Source organism: Lepidothrix coronata, unplaced genomic scaffold (assembly GCF_001604755.1).
Source record: "Lepidothrix coronata isolate B3197 unplaced genomic scaffold, Lepidothrix_coronata-1.0 Scaffold212, whole genome shotgun sequence".
In the NCBI taxonomy this organism is placed as follows: domain Eukaryota; kingdom Metazoa; phylum Chordata; class Aves; order Passeriformes; family Pipridae; genus Lepidothrix; species Lepidothrix coronata.
Window position 1 is genome coordinate 1,355,174 of NW_016690392.1, and position 18,587 is coordinate 1,373,760.

The 18,587-nt window shown below is 64.0% G+C and overlaps 3 protein-coding genes across 5 annotated transcripts; all 3 read left to right on the top strand.

Annotated features, from left to right (window-relative positions):
* The first annotated feature begins 67 nt into the window (after positions 1-67).
* SLC52A3 (solute carrier family 52 member 3) lies at positions 68-3,106 on the top strand. 3 transcript variants are annotated; one of them, XM_017833251.1, is made up of 4 exons: positions 68-186; positions 1,088-2,149; positions 2,394-2,517; positions 2,640-3,106. In XM_017833251.1, exons 2-4 carry the CDS (start codon positions 1,131-1,133, stop codon positions 2,868-2,870), a joined length of 1,374 nt encoding a protein of 457 aa, XP_017688740.1. In that variant the 5' UTR covers positions 68-186; positions 1,088-1,130; the 3' UTR covers positions 2,871-3,106. The 3 variants fall into 3 exon arrangements, with proteins under 3 accessions (XP_017688740.1, XP_017688741.1, XP_017688742.1); XM_017833252.1 differs by having other exon boundaries at positions 178-330; XM_017833253.1 differs by lacking the exon at positions 68-186 and adding an exon at positions 654-672.
* A 3,682-nt stretch (positions 3,107-6,788) lies between these two features.
* Positions 6,789-11,773, top strand: SCRT2 (scratch family transcriptional repressor 2). Its single transcript, XM_017833255.1, has 2 exons — positions 6,789-6,912; positions 9,028-11,773. Exons 1-2 carry the CDS (start codon positions 6,789-6,791, stop codon positions 9,732-9,734), a joined length of 831 nt encoding a protein of 276 aa, XP_017688744.1. The 3' UTR covers positions 9,735-11,773.
* A 1,209-nt stretch (positions 11,774-12,982) lies between these two features.
* Positions 12,983-14,769, top strand: SRXN1 (sulfiredoxin 1). The gene is made up of 3 exons (XM_017833157.1): positions 12,983-13,010; positions 13,109-13,497; positions 13,677-14,769. Exons 1-3 carry the CDS (start codon positions 12,983-12,985, stop codon positions 13,878-13,880), a joined length of 621 nt encoding a protein of 206 aa, XP_017688646.1. The 3' UTR covers positions 13,881-14,769.
* The last annotated feature ends 3,818 nt before the right edge of the window (positions 14,770-18,587 follow it).

Genomic DNA, 18,587 nt, shown 5'->3' on the forward strand with positions numbered 1-18,587 from the left:
ACACCGCCAAGAATAATCACCCCCCTGAGCTGGAGACTCTGCCAGCTGGGACCAGGACGAGGAGCAGAGCAGAGCCAGGCTATCACCCGTCCGCATCCGGAGGTGGTGACGCGCCGCCTCACGTCACTGCTCCGGCAGCCAGGACTGGCTCCTGCCCGCGTGGTGCTGCCGGTTTCCCAAAGCGCAGTGAGTTACCCTTGGGAGATTGCCGAGGGACCGGTCAGACCGGACCCCACTTCCTTCCTGGCTCCCGCTCCCACCCCGATGCCTCCCCGCGGGGCTGGGGCCATGGGTGGGTTGTCGCTCCCGCCAGGCTCAGCCCCGTGAGACGTGAGTTTTCCTCTGGCGGGCTCAGCGCCACAGGAGAGGGCTGGAGACGGCTCTGCGGGACTGCGGGGGCATGGAACGTAGGGGCACGGGACGTGAGAGTCCTTCCCAGGAGCGAGATGGGAGCGGGCAGGGGATGTGTCCGGCTCCCAGCTGACTCAGCTGGGAGGCACGAGCAGAGGCTGGGCTGCAGGTTGGGCTGCTGGGGCCTTTATCCCGCGGCCGGGATCTCGGGGACCAGGCTGGGAGGAGATGGGCGCTGCGTCGCCCTGCCCTGCCCATGCAGTGGGAGGTACAAGACCTCCATTCCCAGCACAGCAGCTGCCCAGGCCACTCAGTGTCCAGGTGAGAGCCCTCTTTACCCTGCACCAGGCTGTGCTGAGCCCCGATGGGCTGTGCTGAACCCTTCAAGGCTATGTCGTGCTGCAACGTGAGCTCGGGCAAGTTCAATGCCCTCCTGGGTACCGCACCTGCTGCTGCCAAGCCCTAGCCCTCCGGGATGAGACCAGGTGGAGCCCAGCAGATTCCACACCCAGGGCAGGAGGGCACAGTGTCATCACTTGAAGGGAGCAGAGGGGTCCACAGGGCTTGCAGAGGGCAAAGGCGGATTGGGCTGGGCTGTGGATTCCGCACCCCCATGGCACGTGGAGGGAAGCTGTTCTGCCTGCCTGCCCACGTAGGCAGCGGTCACGGGAGGACAGGGTTGGGGCTTGGTGGGGTCAGATCTCACCCCAACACTCATCGAAGTCTCTCCTCGCAGCACAGCAGCGTCGTCCCTGGGGCCAGGGACCCAGCCCTGAGCCATGGCACTGCTCACCCACCTCCTCGCCTGTGCCTTTGGCACAGGCTCCTGGGTGGCCATCAATGGGCTGTGGGTGGAGGTGCCTCTGCTGGTGACGGTGCTGCCGGAGCAGTGGGACCTGCCCTCCTACATCACCATCATCATCCAGATGGCCAACGTGGGACCACTCTTCGTCACCCTCATGAACCGCTTTCGGCCTGGCTTGCTGAAGGAGGTGGCTGTTATCTACATGGTCGTGTCCGTGGGTGTCATAGCCTGCTTGCTCCTCTCTTTCCTCTGGAACCACACTTCCATCATCGCTGGGAAGTCCCACAGCATCGCCTTCCTGATCCTCACCTTCTTCCTGTCCTTGGTGGACTGCACCTCCTCTGTCACCTTCCTGCCCTTCTTGATGCAGCTGCAGCCCCAATACACAACCACCTTTTTCATAGGCGAAGGGCTCAGTGGGCTGATCCCTGCTCTCATCGCCCTGGGACAGGGCTCTGGCATTGCCAGCTGCGCCAACGTCAGCTACGAGGTCAACATCACCACTGTCAATGAGACCACCAACTCCCAGCTGGAGACCCAGTACCTCCTACCCAAGTTCTCCACCCTTGTCTTCTTCCTGCTCATGACTGCAATGATGCTGATCTGCTTGCTGGCCTTCTTCTTCCTCAGCCGGCAGCCCAAGGTGTGGGAGCTCTCCCAGCAGCAGCTCTTTCCCAGCAACATTGTGCTGAACTCATTTGACCAGATCCTTGACGAGGCAGCTGACTCGCAACTGAGCAGAGGCTGCTCATGCTCAAAGGATCCCAAGGGACAAGGGGACATCCTGCCAGAGAAGGTCTCCTATTCCCTGACCAAGCTCGCCTTCATCTACCTCGTCATCACCTGGGTGAGCGCCCTGACAAATGGGGTCCTGCCGTCGGTGCAGTCCTACTCCTGCCTGCCCTACGGCCACACCACCTACCACCTGACAGCCACGCTCAGCTCCATGGCCAACCCCCTCGCCTGCGTCGTGGCCGCGTTCCTGCCCAGCAGGTAGGTAGTGGAGTGCAGGGAGATGCAGCAGGGTGCACCCCGGGGGATTCTGCCTTAAGAACGGCCCCTGCTTTGCAGGGGCTTGCAAAGAAGGCACTGAGTGGGAGAGGATCTGTGGGGCGCCCATGCCCTGGCAGCACAGTCACCCCTGGAATGGAGGATGAAGCCCGCAAGGAGCTGTCTTTGCCACTATCCAGGGATGGGCTGGTGTTGTTCCCCAGTGTCACTCACATGTCCCTTGCAGGTCCCTGTTCCTGATGGGCTTCCTCACCATGGCAGGGACAGGCTTTGGTGCCTACAACATGGCCATGGCGGTGATGAGTCCCTGTCCACTCCTCCAGCAGTCCCAGTGGGGCGATGCCATCATTGTAAGTCACGGGGTCCCTCCCACCCGGGGAGATCTCTGAGGCCACCCCTGGATCTGTCCCCCAGCCCCACAGTTGGGAACCTCCCCCAGCCCTGCTGACCTCTCTCCCCCCTGTGCTGCCAGGTCCTCTCCTGGGTGCTGTTCACCGGGACGCTCACCTACGTGAAGGTGATGGCCGGGGTGATCCTGCGGAGCCGCAGCCGCAGTGCGCTGGTGTGGTACGGGATGCTGGAGCAGCTGGGCTCCCTCCTCGGGGCACTGCTCATGTTCCCCCTCGTCAACATCTACAGCCTCTTCAAATCCGCTGACTACTGCAGGCTGCAGTGCCCAGTGGGACGGGCACCCCAGGACTGACCCTCCTGCCAGCACAAACTCCCAAAACCAGCGAGGCTGGGTGGCTGGGAAGCAGCGCTGGGACTGGGATGGCTGCAGGCATGTCTCCCCACCAGATTCTGCCAGGTCCCCAGGCAGCAGCAGCTCCGGGGCTTTGTCCCCAGCCTGTGTACAGGGTATCCCCATCACATGAAAGCAATAGAAAGTGTTTGCTCAGCCCTCCGCCTCCCTGCTGCCCCCCATGCTGAGGGAGCTGCCTGTGCCAGTGCCCCCTGCCTGGGTACCTCTCAGCTGGGGCCATGTCCCATCCCTTCCCCTGGGGGGTCTGTCACTGTTTGGCATCGTGCCCTAAAGCCCCCCTGGACTCCACGGGTGGGCACAGCCCCAGCTGCACCCGGCAGCTCCGGCAGCGTTCCCGGCCCTGTGCTGTGGCAGCTGCCCCCAGACAGGGGGTTTGCAGCCAGCTGGGGGGAGCGGGGACAAAGGCAGTCATGGGGAGGGGGATGCCGGGGGGACACGGCGCATTCATGAGGGCCCCAATAGCAGCTGGGGAAACTGAGGCACGGTGGAACTGGGGGCACGTGCTTGACATTTGCCATCCTCTGCTGTGGCCCTGTCTGTGCTTTTTGCACCCTCCCTGCAGCCCTGTGCCTCGCTGCACCCCATCTCGCCCCACTGCAACCCAAGAAGGGCAGTGCTGGGGGTGCAGAGCTGGAGAGGGGCCACGGCAGAGCCCCGCACTGGAGCAGTGTGGGCACAATGCCCATCGGCGGGGGTGTCACACCACCAATGCCAGGGCTGGGCCACCTGGTACCCAGCTGTGCCCTGACTGTGCTGGCCAGGTCAGAAGCCAGGTGAGCACCAGGGTATGGCAGGCACGGGGGGTCAGGGGGCAGCGGCAGCTCCAGGATGGGACAGCGCCCGTGCCTCGCACGCGCCTGCGCCCCTTCCCTGGGGCACGAGGCAGCCGGGCCTTTGTCCCCATCCCTTTGTCTGGCATCTGCTCCCCATGCTGGCGGCAGCACCAGACCACGGATTGGAGCCACTTCGGGGCTCCGGCTGCGGCCCGGCCGCCTCCGGGAAGGACGCACTTGGAATACCTAATGGCCAGCAGCCTCCCAAGCTGGCACTGGTGGGGGTCCTGCAGCTGAGGCAGCAGAGAGGGCAGGAGTGAGGGCAGCGGGCTCTGACCCCCAGCACCACTAGGCATTCCCCGGCAGCTCCTGGCTGACCCCACAGCCCCACACATCCAGGATCCACGGGGGGCAGGGGGCTGAGGACCGGTGGGAGACGTGGGGGCACAGCAGGGCAGGTTGTCTCATCCTGGGAGTGGGATGTGTCCCTTGTGGGGAGACTGGGAGCCAAAGCAGAGTCCTGACCCCTCTCCTCCTGCACCCCAAAAGGATGCTCCTCCCCTGGGGAGCCCCCCAAACCCTTTGCCCACCATACCCCCACAGACCCCTCCCTCTTGCTGGGGAAACAATTGCCTCCGATGGGAATTATTTCCATACAGCTGCTCGGGAAGGCACAAACCCGTCGGAGGAAGGCTGAGCCTTTCTTCTGGTGCTGCCCCCCCTCCCCACGGCAGTGGGGGCAGGTTTGGGGGGGCCCAGGCACTGCCGTCAGCGCTATCAGCTCGGCAGGGCTGGCTGCGGTTATTACCATACATTATCGCAGTCCCCTGCCTCCAAAAGGAGCCGGGGCTGCTCCCCCCTCCCAGCACTCCCTCCTCCTGCCTTTTACACTTAATTACCTCCCTTATTACACCGCAGCCTGGAGAGAGACAAAATCCCAGGGCAGCGGGCGGGCGGGCAGGCAGCAGGCAGCGGGCAAGCAGTGGGCAGGCAGCAGGCAGTGGGCAGGCAGCAGGCAGTGGGCAGCAGGCAGGCAGCGGGCAGCATTCAGGCAGGCCCAACTAGGGCGTAAGTAATTGTCCGTTCTGCAAACGTGCCTTCCAGGAGAGAACCAACACGCACGGATAAATAAATCAGGGAACAGAGGCTGAGAGCCCGGTGTGTGTGTGTGTGTGTGTGTGTGTGTGGGACGCCGGGAGCAGCCCGGCAGGCCATGTCCCCCCGGGCCGCAGCCCTCTGGGAGCGGTGACCTTGAACTTGGCAGAGCCCTGACGTCAGGGCAGCGCTGCAGGGACAGATGGGGCTCATGGTGCTGCCAGCGAGCCCCGGCCAAGCGCTGCGGGAGCGAGTGGAGAGACCCCAGCCCATGTGGGGACCAACCCTGGGACCCACAGCCCCGGGACCCACAGCCCTGGGAGTAGGGTGGAAAGACCCCAGACGATATGGGGAGCAAGCCTAGGATCTTGTGGAGTGTGCAATACTCTGGATATGGGATACTGTGGGATGGGATACTGTGAGCTATGGGATGCACTGAGCTGTGGGATGCTGTGAGATGCTGTGGGATGCTATGGGATATCAGATGCTGTGGGATTCTGTGGGGTATCAAATGCTGTGAGATGCTGAGTGCTGTGGGATGCTCCAGGCTGTGGGATGCTGTGGGACGCCCTGGGCTGTGGGGTACCACACAAAGCAGTGAGCAGGGGCACTGCCCAATGCAATGCAGGGCTGGCTCCAGCCATGTCTCTGGGCACGACTGAAGGAGCAGACACGGCTGTGAGTAGTCAGGCCCACAGTGCCAGCTGTAGAGGTGCTGCTTTTGGCCTCTAGACCTGATGCCACATCCCTGACCAAAGGGGCTGCTGCCTCCCGAGGCTGAGGATGCCCAGGGCTGCCCCGCTCCAGCCATGCCAGCGCTTTGCCTGCACTGACAGCTGGGGGACCATCCTTATTAAGTGCTGCAACACATTGCACAGGGCTCGGGGAGAGCAGAGCCGCTGCCAGCCAGGTCCCCGTGTCACCCACTGGCCCTCAGAGAGCACAACTCCAGAGAGAGGCAGCGCCGGACCACCGGCTGCCTGCAGGGGCGAGGGGAAGGGGGAAAGTGGGAGTGGGGGCTCCCACGGGGAACAATGCACTGCCACGAGCTCGGCTATTGTTGTGGCTGTGAAGGTCACAGTACTTCCCTGGGACTGGGATGGAGACGGGGACATGGGTGGGAAAAGGGACAGGAAAAGAGGGATGGGAACAGCGAGCAGGGATGGGGACAGGACAGAGGTGGGACAGGGAAGAGGGAACAGGGATTTGTACGCGCTTGTAATTTAGGTTTTTGATATGAGGAGGGAGAACAAGAGACAGGGAAAAGGACAAGGGAAAGGGGTCAGTGGAAAGGGACTGGGGACAGAGATGAGAAGAGGGAAGATGGGAATGGTAACAGGGAACAGGGATAGGAACAGGGAGCAAGGACAGAGAAAAGAGAAAGGGTCAAGAAGCAGGGACAGGGACAGAGGACAGGGATGGAGACAAGAGAAGACAAGGGACGGGACAGGGATAGGGACAGGCATCGGGATGAAGACTCTCACCCCGCAGCCCCGTCCTTCCCTGGCCCTGGGGGCTGGCGGCAGGGAGACAAAGGCGGTGGGAGGCAGCGGCATGTCCCACCCCCCGGTCCCCCCGTGTCCCCATTGTCCGTGGCCGGGGTGGGGGGAGAAATCCGGGGGAGGGACCGGGGACCCCACACTGCCGTGATGCCCGGGGCGCCCCGCACTGCCGGCGGCTCGGGGGGCTCCGGGGGGGCTCCGGGCGCGGCCAGGCGAAGCGGCCCCCTCCCCCCACGACCGCTTGCCTTCCTCCCCCTCCTCCCCCCCCGTCCTCCCCTCCTCCTTCTCTTCCTCCTCCTTCTCCTCCTCCTCCTCCTCCTCGCCGCCCTGCCGCCTCCCCGCCCCTCGCACTCGCCTCCCCGCGCCTCTCCGTGCGCACCGCCGGGGCCGAGCGCCGGGGCCGGGGCGGGGGGGGCCGGGGCCGGGGCGGGGGCCGGGGCCGGTGGCGGTGCCGGTACCGGAGGTGTCCAGCGCTGCCCGGCCCCGCCATGCCCCGCTCCTTCCTGGTGAAGAAGCTGAAGGCGGAGGCGTTCCCGGCCGCCGGGGCCCCCGCGCCCCCCTACGCCCCCCTGGAGCCCCCCTACACGCTGCCTGGCCCCGCCGCCGGCGATGGTGAGTGCGGGGCCGGGGGTCCAGAGGGGCCCCCCCGCCGCTATTGTCTGTGCGCCCGGCGGGGCACCGGGGAGGAGACACAGGGGGACGCGGGGCAGGACGGGCCAGGGGTCCCCGCGTTGTGTCCCGCGGCGAGCAGGGGGTGCGGGTGGGGGCTGTCATCCCTCGTTGTCTTGTCCCCCGCTCCGGGGCCACCGGGCGCTGTCGAAGTTGGTCCTTTGGGGAAACATCCCCTGCGTGACAGCGTCAGCCCCGTGGGCAGCCCCGAGCCCCCTTCCGCCCGGGGAGCACCGAGGCGGGCTCCTTCCCACGACAAGTTTGGGGGTGCACGAAGCAGCCGGGTTGCGGGGGCGGCGAGGGGCGGCGGGGGCGGCAGCCTCGCCGTGCCGGCGGGTTTCATTGTTCGCAGCGGTGCCCCGAGCCCCCCTGGGAACGCGGTGGGGGCCGGCGCCCCCCCGGGGCACGGGGAGCAGGCGGGGAAGAAGAGGGGGACACCCCCGCCGCAGCGCTGGGAGAGGTGCGAAGGGCTGGGCTAGGGGTGGCCGGGGTCCTTAGAGCCCCATCCTGCGGGGGGAGTCTGGGGTGGGCTCGGAGTCCCCCAGGCTCGGCAGAGCCCCCCGACGGGGCGGCCCAGAGACCTGTCCTAGAAGAGGGGACCACGGGAGGTCAGGGGGCTCCATTCCTTAGGCTGGGGAGTCCTGGATGCTCGGGGGCCAGGAGACGGATCTGCATGCAGGAATGGGCCTGATCCAGCCATGCACAAGCCAACATTACCCAGCCATTGCGGTGCCTGTCCCCCCTTTTGTAGTGCTCCCCAGCCCTTGATGGGTTTTCCCTACCCGGGGCCAGGGTTTTAGACCCGTCTGGCCGGGGGGTCCTCTGTTCCCCCCTCCTCAGGAGCCAGGAGCCGATGGGGGAGGGATGTGCTGCAGCTGGGCAGAAGCTGCCGACGCTGCTCTCCTGGAAATAACCTTGCTGCATGCACGGAGGCAACGTGAGAAATTGCTGAGCAGAGCGCTTTCTGCACAGCCCGCGCTGTCAGCACGGCGCGGGGGACGGGGGGGCCCAGCTCTGCCCCCACCATGCAGCCCCCTCCCCACCACAGGCATCCCCGGCAGCCACGGGGACAAACGGCAGCGGTTTCTTGCCCCAGGCAGGGTATCCTGTGGGTGCTGGCCGGGGATCTGGGTTTAGGGGATGCTTTGCCACGGCTGTTCACCCTGCCCCACAGCATGCACTGGTGAGCCCAGCCGTGCACCGACCCCAGGCCCCTGACAGCCCCTCTGTTACCAAGCAGCTTGCAAGGACCAGTGTGCACAAGACAGGGGACTGCTGGGACCAGTTTGGTGGTCCTGGAGTGCCAGTGTGTCCACCAGAGTTGCTGGCCTGGTGGGAAGGGGACTGCACTGCTGCTCCTGCGGTGACCTTCATGTGACAGGATGGAGGGACCAGGATGCCAGTGAGGCACCCTCTCTGCCACAGATTGGGAGTCCCACGTGTGAAGTGGGGTCATGAGCAGCACCAATGTCACATGGGGGTGATGCCAGTGGAGTGGTATCCGAGCCCTGCTCCACACCTGGAGGGCTGTAGGTCCCCCTCCTTGGTGGGAGTGCAGGATCCCCGGTGCTGCCTTCCTGATACTGCCCCATCTCTGGAGAATAGACCCTGCACGGACAGCAGAGATGTGTATGGCTTTCCCAGCCCCTTTGCTGGGGAAAGTGGCCTCGTCCCCCTCACCGTGGTTGCCCACAGAGCAGAGCTCATTACCGGCACGACCACAGTGAACAATGAGGCTCCCGGCACTGACAGCTGTCTGGTGGCTAATGGCCCCCAGGGGCTCCCCACAGCCAGGGCAGGCACATCTGGACGTTCCATGGCCCCATTCCCGGTTTCCAGCGCTACGGGATGGGACCCATCCTGCCGACAGATGCAGACAGGAGCCAGGGCAGGACGAGGCAGCTCCAGTGCTCAAGTGACTCAGTGGGGACCGGGACCGGTGGGGGAGGGACAACCCCAGTTCTGCACCTCCAACAGGCAATTTCGGATCGTGTCTTTCCCCTGTCCCTGGTGAGGCTGGCCCGGAGGGGTGGTGACCTTGCTGTGCTGTTCCCACAGGGTATCTCCAGCACTGCCTGGCACCAGCTGGCTATGACACAGACAAGAAGCAAGGTCTGCCACCACCAGCGCCGGACCCAGCCTATGCACCCGGCCACGAGGAGTACAGCGACCCCGAGAGCCCCCAGTCCAGCTTCTCTGCCCGCTACTTCAACGGGGAGGCAGCGGTGACAGACAGCTACTCCATGGATGCCTTCTTCATCACGGACGGGCGGTCGCGCCGGCGCAGCGAGAGCCAGCGCCGAGGCAGCCACCGCCACTCCTGCCCCGAGTGCGGCAAGACCTACGCCACCTCCTCCAACCTCAGCCGGCACAAGCAGACCCACCGCAGCCTGGACAGCAAGATGGCGAGGAAATGCCCCACCTGCGGGAAGGCGTACGTCTCCATGCCCGCCCTGGCCATGCACGTCCTCACCCACAACCTCAAGCACAAGTGCGACGTGTGCGGCAAAGCCTTCAGCCGGCCCTGGCTGCTGCAGGGCCACATGCGATCCCACACCGGGGAGAAGCCCTTTGGCTGCTCCCACTGCGGGAAGGCCTTCGCCGACCGCTCCAACCTGCGCGCCCACATGCAGACCCACTCCGCCTTCAAGCACTACAAGTGCAAGCAGTGCGAGAAGACCTTCGCCCTCAAGTCGTACCTCAACAAGCACTACGAGTCCGCCTGCTTCAAGGGCTCCGAACACAGCTGTGCAATAGGGAACTAGGCCCCCAGCCCCCTGTGGCGCATCCCCATCTTCATCCCTGTATCCAATCCCCATCCCCATCTCATCCCGTGCCTGTCCCCATTCCCATCCATATCCCACCCCGTCTCCATCCCCATCCCATCCTGGTCCCAGTCCCCACGCCAGCACTCCTGCAGCTGCAGCCAGCCAGTTTGAAGCTGTGCTGAGGCTGGAGGACACATCCCTGCAGACTCACTCCCCACCTGGGAGAAGGATACCCTACCCTACTGCTCCCTGGGAAGGGGGTACCCCACAATGGGACCCAGCTCCAAGCCTATGGGTCCCCGAGCTCCCCCTGCAGCCAGGCAGGTTTCTCTGCAGGGGACTCACCTGGGGACCTCTTCCAGATCCAGGATAGATTTCCTCCCCCAGCTTGTGATTTTCACCTTTATTTATTTAATTTATTACTATTATTTATTTAGAGCTGCTGCTTCTCACTCCGGGGGATCCCGGGGGAGAAAAGACACTTTTCTGCTCCCCACCAGGAGCATACCCTCCCCTTGACCCCAACCCTGATGGGACCATGGGCAGATGCTACTGCCGGCTCAGCAGGACTGATGGCTGCTGAGGCTAATGGAAGGCAGGGCTACCAGTCCCCCTTGGAGGCTGGGGTCCCTGCAGCCCACCACGCAGGGCACCCTGCTGCCCCCCTGCCCTCTGGCACTGTGTTCACCCTGGCACTGTGGCTCCACAGGCCCAGAGTTAGGGGAAGAGCAAGGGGCTTCCAGCAGAGATCCATGGGACATGTCCTCCATTGGATCCCAGCTCCTGGCTTGGCCAGGCACAACTGGCCTCTGCCAGGGTGATGGGCTGGGAAATACCTGCCCCAGACAGGTGCAGCCCCCCTTGCCGTGCGAATGGCTGGGCTGGCAGCTGGGCTGGAGACCCAGCCCTGGGGCAGGCAGCACCCAAACCCCCAACTGCCCCCCCATGTAGCCCTAACCCTTCCTCAGCCCCTTCTCCAGCCAACTCCCAGCTCCTCACCATCACCCCCCCGCCTGCACTCAGGAGGAGGGGGTGAGAGTAGCCGTAAAGTTTGGGTGAGTCTATTTAAATGTTCTTATTTATATTATTTATAACTTATGCTTTTCACTATTTATTTGCCAAGACTGGCCAGGCCGGGCCAGCGCTGGCTTGCAGGAGGTGGCAGAGCTGCAGCAGAGCTGCCGTGCCCAGGACAAGCTGCAGTGGCACGGACGGGGACAGGACCCCGAGAGTGGACAGTGCGGTGGGGCCCGGGGAGGGCACGAGCTGGCCCAGCAGCCTGGGCTCCACGCCCTGCAAGCCTCCCCCAAAGGCAAAGCCCTTCTCCTTCGTCTTCCTTACTGCTGCAGGCTCCTGCTTTGCTCCGTGCCCCGTGCCAGCCCGGTGGGGACAAACCAGCCACTCTATGCAACCTCCTGGTGGAGCATCCCCTCACCGGCCGCAGAGCGAGCGCCGTGCACGGCATCCCGGAGCGGGGCCTGACCCACGCCTCCGCCTCCTACCTCGGGCCGCGAGCTGCCACAGCCCCATCACCCTGTGCCAGTCCTCGACACCTTGGGGCTCAGCCCGGCACGTCACGGGGCCGCACTCGTGCACCCCCACACCGTCTTCCTGCACCGTCTTCCTCCCTGCACCGTCTTCCTCTCGCCGCCTCGGTGCCCGCGTTGGTCACGGGCTCAGTGGGGATGTCCCTGTCATGCTCCTCGCTGCCGTGGCACGGTGGTCATGCATCCCGCACCCCACGCAGGGGACGAGCATCACCCCGGCCACGCAGGCACCCACCGGGCTTTCCCCACCATGCCGGCGCCGTTCCACGGAGCACGGCGTCCTGCGGCCGGCAAGCTCGGAGCACCGCGCCGCTGCCCCTCTCTCCTGTAAATAGCAGATACTACAGCAATAATTTTCCGTGCATGATAGATTTTTTCTGCCAGGTTTTGTACTCGCCAGCCCCAGTACGACAAGTCTACTGAGATCCGGCCGCCCGCAGTATTACTTGTAACGCAATTCAGGGATATAAAAGGGATTTCTGCCACTAACCACGTGTCTCGGGGGATTTGTGCCGCCGGTGGCGGGTGGTGGCACGCGAGATGCCAGCATGCCCATCCCCACGGTGCCCCGTGCCCACACCCAGTCCTGGGCTGGAGCATCTTGGAGAGAACTGCCCCAAAGTGAGAGGGGCGATGTCCTGGCAGCCTGCTGGGAGCAGGTGGCTGAGGCACCCGGAGCATCCCACGCTGCCCGTGTGGCCGTGCCAGCCCTGCAGCCAGTGGGCAGCAGCCAGACAGCCCCCTGCCGTGACAAGGGGGGGTGTTATGATGCCATCCTGCTCGTGAGGGCGCCGGGGGCTGTGAGCACGGCAGAGCACTGACCTGGAAGTAAAGCGGTGTGTGAAATCCCGGCAGCAGGCGCAGAGCCCGGTGGGCAGCCCGGGGGGGGGCCGACGATGCTCACACACCCCTGGGGCTCCACCTCGCTGGATGGGGAGGATTCGGTGAGCAGATTTTATTTCAGCTGTTGCCGTGCTGGCATCCACTCCCATGGGATGTGGTCAGGGATGGTGGGAACAATCCAGCAGAGACCTTGCTCCCAGGGGCTCCCTCTCCTGTCTCCCCTCAGCCTTCCCCGCATGTGAGTGCCAAAGGGGGAGGGCAAATTTTTTTTGGTGTCCAGCTTGTCAGCAGTGCCCTCGCTGAGTCCTGCACTCCCAGTGACATCTGTACAACCATTGACCTGCAAAGTCATCAGCAGATTCACCCTGCAAAATACTAATCCCGGAGCCTCACAAACCCATCTCTGACCATCACTAGCATGTTTCCGAGTCAGCTCCAGGGTTGGGGACCCTCCATGTCCCCTAGGAGCCAGGGTGAGGACACCGGGAGCAGCCATCTGCCGGCATCACAACCCCACTGTGGATCCAGGGTGCCCCAGTTGCAGCAGCTGATGGGGTGGGGGACCCAGTTCTTCCTGGGAGCCTCTCCCCGTTTAGGACACTGGTCTGAAGAAATGACCTAGAAAGATTCAGGGCTGGGATGCTGCGGTGTGTGCCCCAGCTGTGGAGAATTCCAGCATTGCTGCTCAGCTCTGGGGCTGTCATGCCTCCTCTTCCTCGCCGAGGACCCCACAGGCGTCAGCGTGGCAGGAGGGGGGCTCTGGGGTGGGGATGTGTTCCTGGTACAGCCAGGCAGGTGGGGGACACATCCCAGCTCCCAGAGGAGATGCTGCAGAATGATCCTTAGTGTGCCAGCATGGCCAGGTGGGAGAAGAGACCCCTGGGTAGCTTTTGGAGTGGGGGGGCAAGACAGGGACCCCCAGCACAGCTGATAGGGAGCTCAGCTGCCACGTGCCAAGGATTGTCCCATGGGGATGAGGAGGTGAGGGCAGCCCTGACTGCAGGCTCGCAGGAGCAGGCAGAGGGCCAGCTGGCTCTGGCACCCGTCCCGGCAGCCCGTCCTGCCCCTTCACTGTGACTCTGCAAAACAGCGGGGCGGGGGCGGTGACGATGACGATGGCTGGGCCAGGAGGAAGTAGAGCGGCCCGGCTGGGCTCTGCACTGCTCGGGGCAGAGCAGAGGGCTCGGCTGGGCAAGAAGGAGGAAGGCCAAGGGTGCCTGGCAGCAGCAGCCATGGCCGAGCCCGATAACCGGAGCATTCACACACAGCACATCTCGACCGTACACAACGTGCCCATGAGCGTCCTCATCCGGCCCATCCCGCCGGAGCTGGATCCAGGGAAAGTGCAGAGCCTGGTGGAGACCCTGCAGGTGAGTGCAGCCCCTCCGGGGTACCCGGGCAGCCCTTCCCACACCTACCCGTGCCACCCGGAGGGCACTGCTGGGGAAGCTCGCAGCACCCAAGCCCCAGCACAGGCAGGTCGGGGGGTGTCGAGGTGAGTTGGGGGTGCTGGAGTGTGTTACTCTTGGATGTCTCTCTCCCTTCCCAGGAAGATCCCGAGCGAGTGCCCCCCATCGACGTGCTCTGGGTCAAAGGCAGCGAGGGCGGTGACTACTTCTACTCCTTCGGGGGCTGCCACCGCTTCGCAGCCCACCAGGCACTCCAGCGGGAGACCATTCCTGCCAAGATCATCCCCTCCACCCTCAGCGACCTCCGAACCTACCTGGGCTCCTCCACGCCCCACCTGCGCTAGCCCAGCATCCCGAGGATGCACCTGCAGCCCCCGCTGTTGCCGTTGGTTCCTACCCGGGAGCCCCTGGTGAAGACGGGGTCGGGGTCTCCCAGCCCTGAGGGGGTTCCCGGGATCCCTCCAACAGGGATGGGGTCAGTGTCCTCCCGCCTTGGGGCGCGGGTCCTCGGGGTTCCTTCAGCCAGGATAGAGTCAGGGTCCTCCAACCCTGAGGGGAGTCCCTGGAGTCTCTCCAGCCGGGATGGGGTCAGGGTCTCGCCGGTACCGGGAGGTGTCCGGGGCGGGGCGGGGCCGGCAGGTGGCGATATTGTGCCGCGCTCCGCCACCACCGGGACGGGACGGGATGAACCAGGACGGGACGGGATGAACCAGGACGGGGGTGAACTGGTTGGGGTGGGCTGAACCGGGGCACGGCTCAACCGGGAATAGCTGAACGGTGATGGAACGGGCGGAACCGGGGCATGGCTCAACCGGGAATGGCTGAACAGGGACAGGAGGGGCTTAACCGGGGCACAACTCAACCGGGACGAACTGAAGCAGGGCACACTGGAACTGGGACAGGTCACAGCCCGTCCGAGGCACAGATGTACCAGGAAGGGATACAGACGGACCGGGAAGGCATAGAAGCAAAGCGGGACACAGCCGAATCAAGACAGAGGTACTGGGAGGAGGCACAGCTGAACCGGGCAAGGCCAGTCCCCAGCCCTCTCACGGCGACTCTGGGCACACCCTGTGCCCGGATCGGAGGGACCCTGGGCTGTGCCTGCCCCAAAAAAGTCTGCTCCAACCCTGGACACATCTCATCATCCCCCTGTCCCTGGGGACACCTCCAAAATGCTGGGGTGGGGACATCTGCTGCTGCACCTGGAATAAAGGTGATCAAAGCCCCACAGCTCCTGGGCCTGGTGCTGGGGTGTGATGGGATTGGGAGCAGGGACATAGTGATGGAGCACGGCACAGCGCGGTACAGCATGATGGCCTGGCACCAGCAAGAGCAGTGGCTGTGGGCACAGAGGACAGGGACAGATGCTCTGCAAGGGGATGGATATTTTGCAAGGGGAGGAATGCTGTGCAGGGACAGTGCTCTGCCAGACAGCCCGGCCATGCAGCTGAATTCAGGGTCAGCTCTGGCCCAGCGGTGGGAGCACATGTGGTCCCGCCATGCTGGGATGGTGTCATGTCTGCAAGAACCACATCGTCACCCCATGTACAGGCTGGAAAAACCACCCCAAGCATCCCCTGGGCATCTCAGCATCCCTCCAAGTCGGGAGCCTCCGTCCAGGGAGGGGAAAGGCTACTGACTCACCCACCACACCATGAGTCAGCAGCAGGACTGGGACAGGAACTGCCCAGACACTTCTGCCTCTTCAGTCACGCTCCTTCCTGGACAGATCCTGTCCTCCTGGGGCAGAAACGGGCTGGGAGAGGGTTTGGATGGAGGGCATGGCCCCCAGGCAGCAGCTCTGCAGCGTAGTGTGCATGGCAGGAGCTGGCAGTGCTGGCACTGGACAGGGCACGCTTCACCGCTGCCTCTGCGTTTCCGCAGGATCCACTGGGGAGGAAGAGCAGGGTGGGCTGGGGGTGCTGGACGAGGGAAGGGACCGGGGGGAGACTCCGGTGCGGCAGAGCTGCATGTGCCACATCAAAGTGGCTGTGCGCCGGGAGGAAGCCCTGCAAGCACTCACAGAGAGCAACCCTGGCCCGAGGCTCCCTGATGGGCCATAAATTTCTCCGAAGAATTGTGGCGTGCTAAAAAGTTTCCTCTTGTTAGAGAGCGGGGGGTGAGGGGAGGAGGCAGCAGCTCCTGCTGCAGCTCCTGTGGCAGCGTGGACATCTCCAAGGTGCCCCAAATGGGTGTCCAATGGCAGGGATTGGTATTTGCCCAGGTCCTGTGTGCCCCCAGTGCTGGGCATCTCACGTAGACTCTGCTCACCCCTCTCCCACAGTTTGTACCCCTCTTCCCTCAGATGAAAGACAGCTCAGCAGAGCTGGGACTCCACAAGTGGAAATGAACCAAGGATGCACAGATGTTGCAAGTCCTCTCCTTGCACCCCATGGGGGCTCCTTCCACCTGGGAGACCCACTGCAGGATCTGGTCTTCCAGCTTCCCACCCCCTGCAAACGGTGACGGGGGTCTGTGCCAGTGCCAGGGTGCCCTGTGACACTGCTCCGAGGGCTCACTGGAACCAGGACCAGACACTGTGTCCAAGGTGCTGTGTGAGCATCTCCAGGCCTGACTGGTGCATCCCCGGTGCTGGCACGGTGTGGGCAGCGGGAGCTGGTCCGCAGCTGGCGCTGATGGTGCCACAACCCCCTGGCTGGCATGGGAGTGGGGTTTGCCAGAGCCTGCAATCCCTGCATTGCCTCCATCCGTCCGTCCTCCACCTGTCCCCCTTCCCTCTGCCTGACCCGCGGGGTCTCCGGTGTCGCCGGCTGACAGCCGATCCGGCTGCTTCCAATCCATTCGTTCCAGGGCAGGAACAAAGGCGCTTTGTGGGCTCCCCCCAGCCCAGGACGGGTGGGGGGGTCCCGGCTCCGGAACTGGGACAGACTTCCCCGCACGACAGGCGTGTAATGCTTTCCAGACCAGCAGCCCTGATCCACAGGTACAGCCCGGGGGTGGAGGGGGCTTGGTGCTTCCCACACTGCCTGAGAACCCACCGGGTCACCCTGACACAGCCCTGATACTGGAAAATAGGAAAACACTCCTGCTCCTCCAAAGGTTTCACAAGGCCCGGTCCCCATGAGACTCTGACTGCTCCTCCCCACCCAGGGGGGCTCCAGGGGTTCCCAGGTTTACCAGCCCTGGTCTCCCAGTGCTAGGGAGCAGGGATAGGCTCCCCTGGAATGACACCCCAGCCCTGCTGGGCTCAACGTGGGGTGGGAGGCACCTGGACTCAGAGGATGTGTGTGCCCAGCAGGGATGGGGCAGCTCCTGAGCCCATGGCCTCACTGGCCTGAGAACCCCAAAACTGGGGAGCCACAGGCAGAGGGACCAGTCCTGGACATCCCCCAGCACCAGGGACTGGTCAGGGGCTACAGGCAAGTGGGGCCAGGCAGTGCCCTTAGGGGACTCAGTGGGATGGGGTGGGATGGGGAGGGATATGATGGGATGGATGGCATGCGCTGTGGTAGGATGGGATATGACTGGACAGGGTGGAGTGGGATGGGATAGATGTGATATGGTGGGATGGGATAGATGTGATATGGTGGGATGGGATGGGGTGGGGTGGGGTGGGGTTGGACCAGTCAGTCTAGAACTTCTTCACTGGGGCTCAGCAGGGTCAGGCCCGATGTCCTGGTGGCCACATGTTCCATCAGTGCCGCAGGTCTGGAATCCATTTGCCTCGCCGGCCGTGGTGTTTTCCCAGCAGGCCCAGAGTGGCCCCACAGGGCTGGGGGCAGCCCTGGCCCCTGGCCCATCTGCTCCCTGTTTATTTTCTTACACTTAAGTATCACCTCAAAGATAAACACTCCCTGGAGTGGGGGCAGGGGGCATTTTTCTGGCAGTGGAGGCAGGACCCAGTCCTTGGGGTGCCCAGCACCCCAACCCCTTGATGCCCCCCAGCTTGGGAGGGCCTGGTTGGACTGGGGTCAGGGTTGCAACCCCATGCTCGAGCCATGTCCCCTCCATGGCATATGTCCCACACAGGATCCTGTGCATGCCTGACCCACTGCCCAATGCTACCCTCTGCCCGGGGGTCAGCTTGTTTGGGTGGATCAGCCAGGAGCGCTGCGATGCCAAACCCCACCGTGTCCTGGCACCCGCTCAAGCCGGCGGAAGGTTTGTGATTCCACAGCCCCGGCTGAGCCTCGTGCTGCCTGGCTGAGTCAGAGCTGAGGCTGCAGTGCTGGGGGGGCCAAGGGGATCCAGGCATGGGGATGCGCGTCCTGTACCACATGCCTGCCAGGCAGCACAGGAAAACACGGCTGCTGCTATGCATCCTCCGTGCAGCATTCGCGGGCAGCTGGACAGGCAGGGAGCAGGCAGCATTCCCTGCTTCCCATGGCTCCTGTTGGTCTCTCAGCCAGGGCTGACAGCTCCTTCTGTCCATCCATCCCCCTGTGTGCAGGGTCTGGTGAGGTGGTGGTCACACGTGTGTGCCAACCTGGGGAGATCATTGCAGCAGGAGGTGGTGGCACTCGGGGTCTACATGGCACCCTGCACACGCATCCTCACGCACATGTACACACGTGTGTGACACTCTGCAAACACGTGCACACACCCTCATAGTCATGTATATCCACGCACAGACACGCACGATTATACACATCATGCACATGTGCCCACACACGCCTGGATGCACAGATGTGCACAGCTGCTCACCCACACACACGCGCGCGTGTGCAGCCCCTGCCCCTCGCTGAGCCATCTCCAGTGCCTGCTGCTCCTTCCCTGCCTGTGCCCCACCAGGTCCCAGATCCCAGCACAGCAGCACAAGCCACCAGCACCCCACACATGGCTGTGCCCCCCAGAAAAGCCCTGGGGCAGGTCGGCTGGGAGCAGGGACTGGGTGACACCCCCCCCCCAGCCTGTCTGTGTCAGCTGGTGGCCATGTGTGGGGTGTGCAGCTGAGTACACAGCCCCTGCCATCCGTCTTGTTGCCTGTCAGGGCTGGGGGCGGTTGTGGCCCCCAGGCACAGCCCAGCAGGATGTGGGGGTGAGAGGGGGGCAGAGTAGAGATTCCCCTCTCTGCACAGGCACCTGCC

Bases quoted from the DNA above. Each gene is read 5' to 3' on its own strand.
- SLC52A3 (XM_017833251.1), top strand. From the start codon at position 1,131: ATGGCACTGCTCACCCACCTCCTCGCCTGTGCCTTTGGCACAGGCTCC. The intron at 2,150-2,393 runs GTAGGTAGTGGA...TGTCCCTTGCAG, and splicing joins GCCGCGTTCCTGCCCAGCAG to GTCCCTGTTCCTGATGGGCT. The intron at 2,518-2,639 runs GTAAGTCACGGG...CTGTGCTGCCAG, and splicing joins AGTGGGGCGATGCCATCATT to GTCCTCTCCTGGGTGCTGTT.
- SCRT2 (XM_017833255.1), top strand. From the start codon at position 6,789: ATGCCCCGCTCCTTCCTGGTGAAGAAGCTGAAGGCGGAGGCGTTCCCG. The intron at 6,913-9,027 runs GTGAGTGCGGGG...CTGTTCCCACAG, and splicing joins TGGCCCCGCCGCCGGCGATG to GGTATCTCCAGCACTGCCTG.
- SRXN1 (XM_017833157.1), top strand. From the start codon at position 12,983: ATGGCCAGGTGGGAGAAGAGACCCCTGG. The intron at 13,011-13,108 runs GTAGCTTTTGGA...GGGGATGAGGAG, and splicing joins GTGGGAGAAGAGACCCCTGG to GTGAGGGCAGCCCTGACTGC. The intron at 13,498-13,676 runs GTGAGTGCAGCC...CTCCCTTCCCAG, and splicing joins GCCTGGTGGAGACCCTGCAG to GAAGATCCCGAGCGAGTGCC.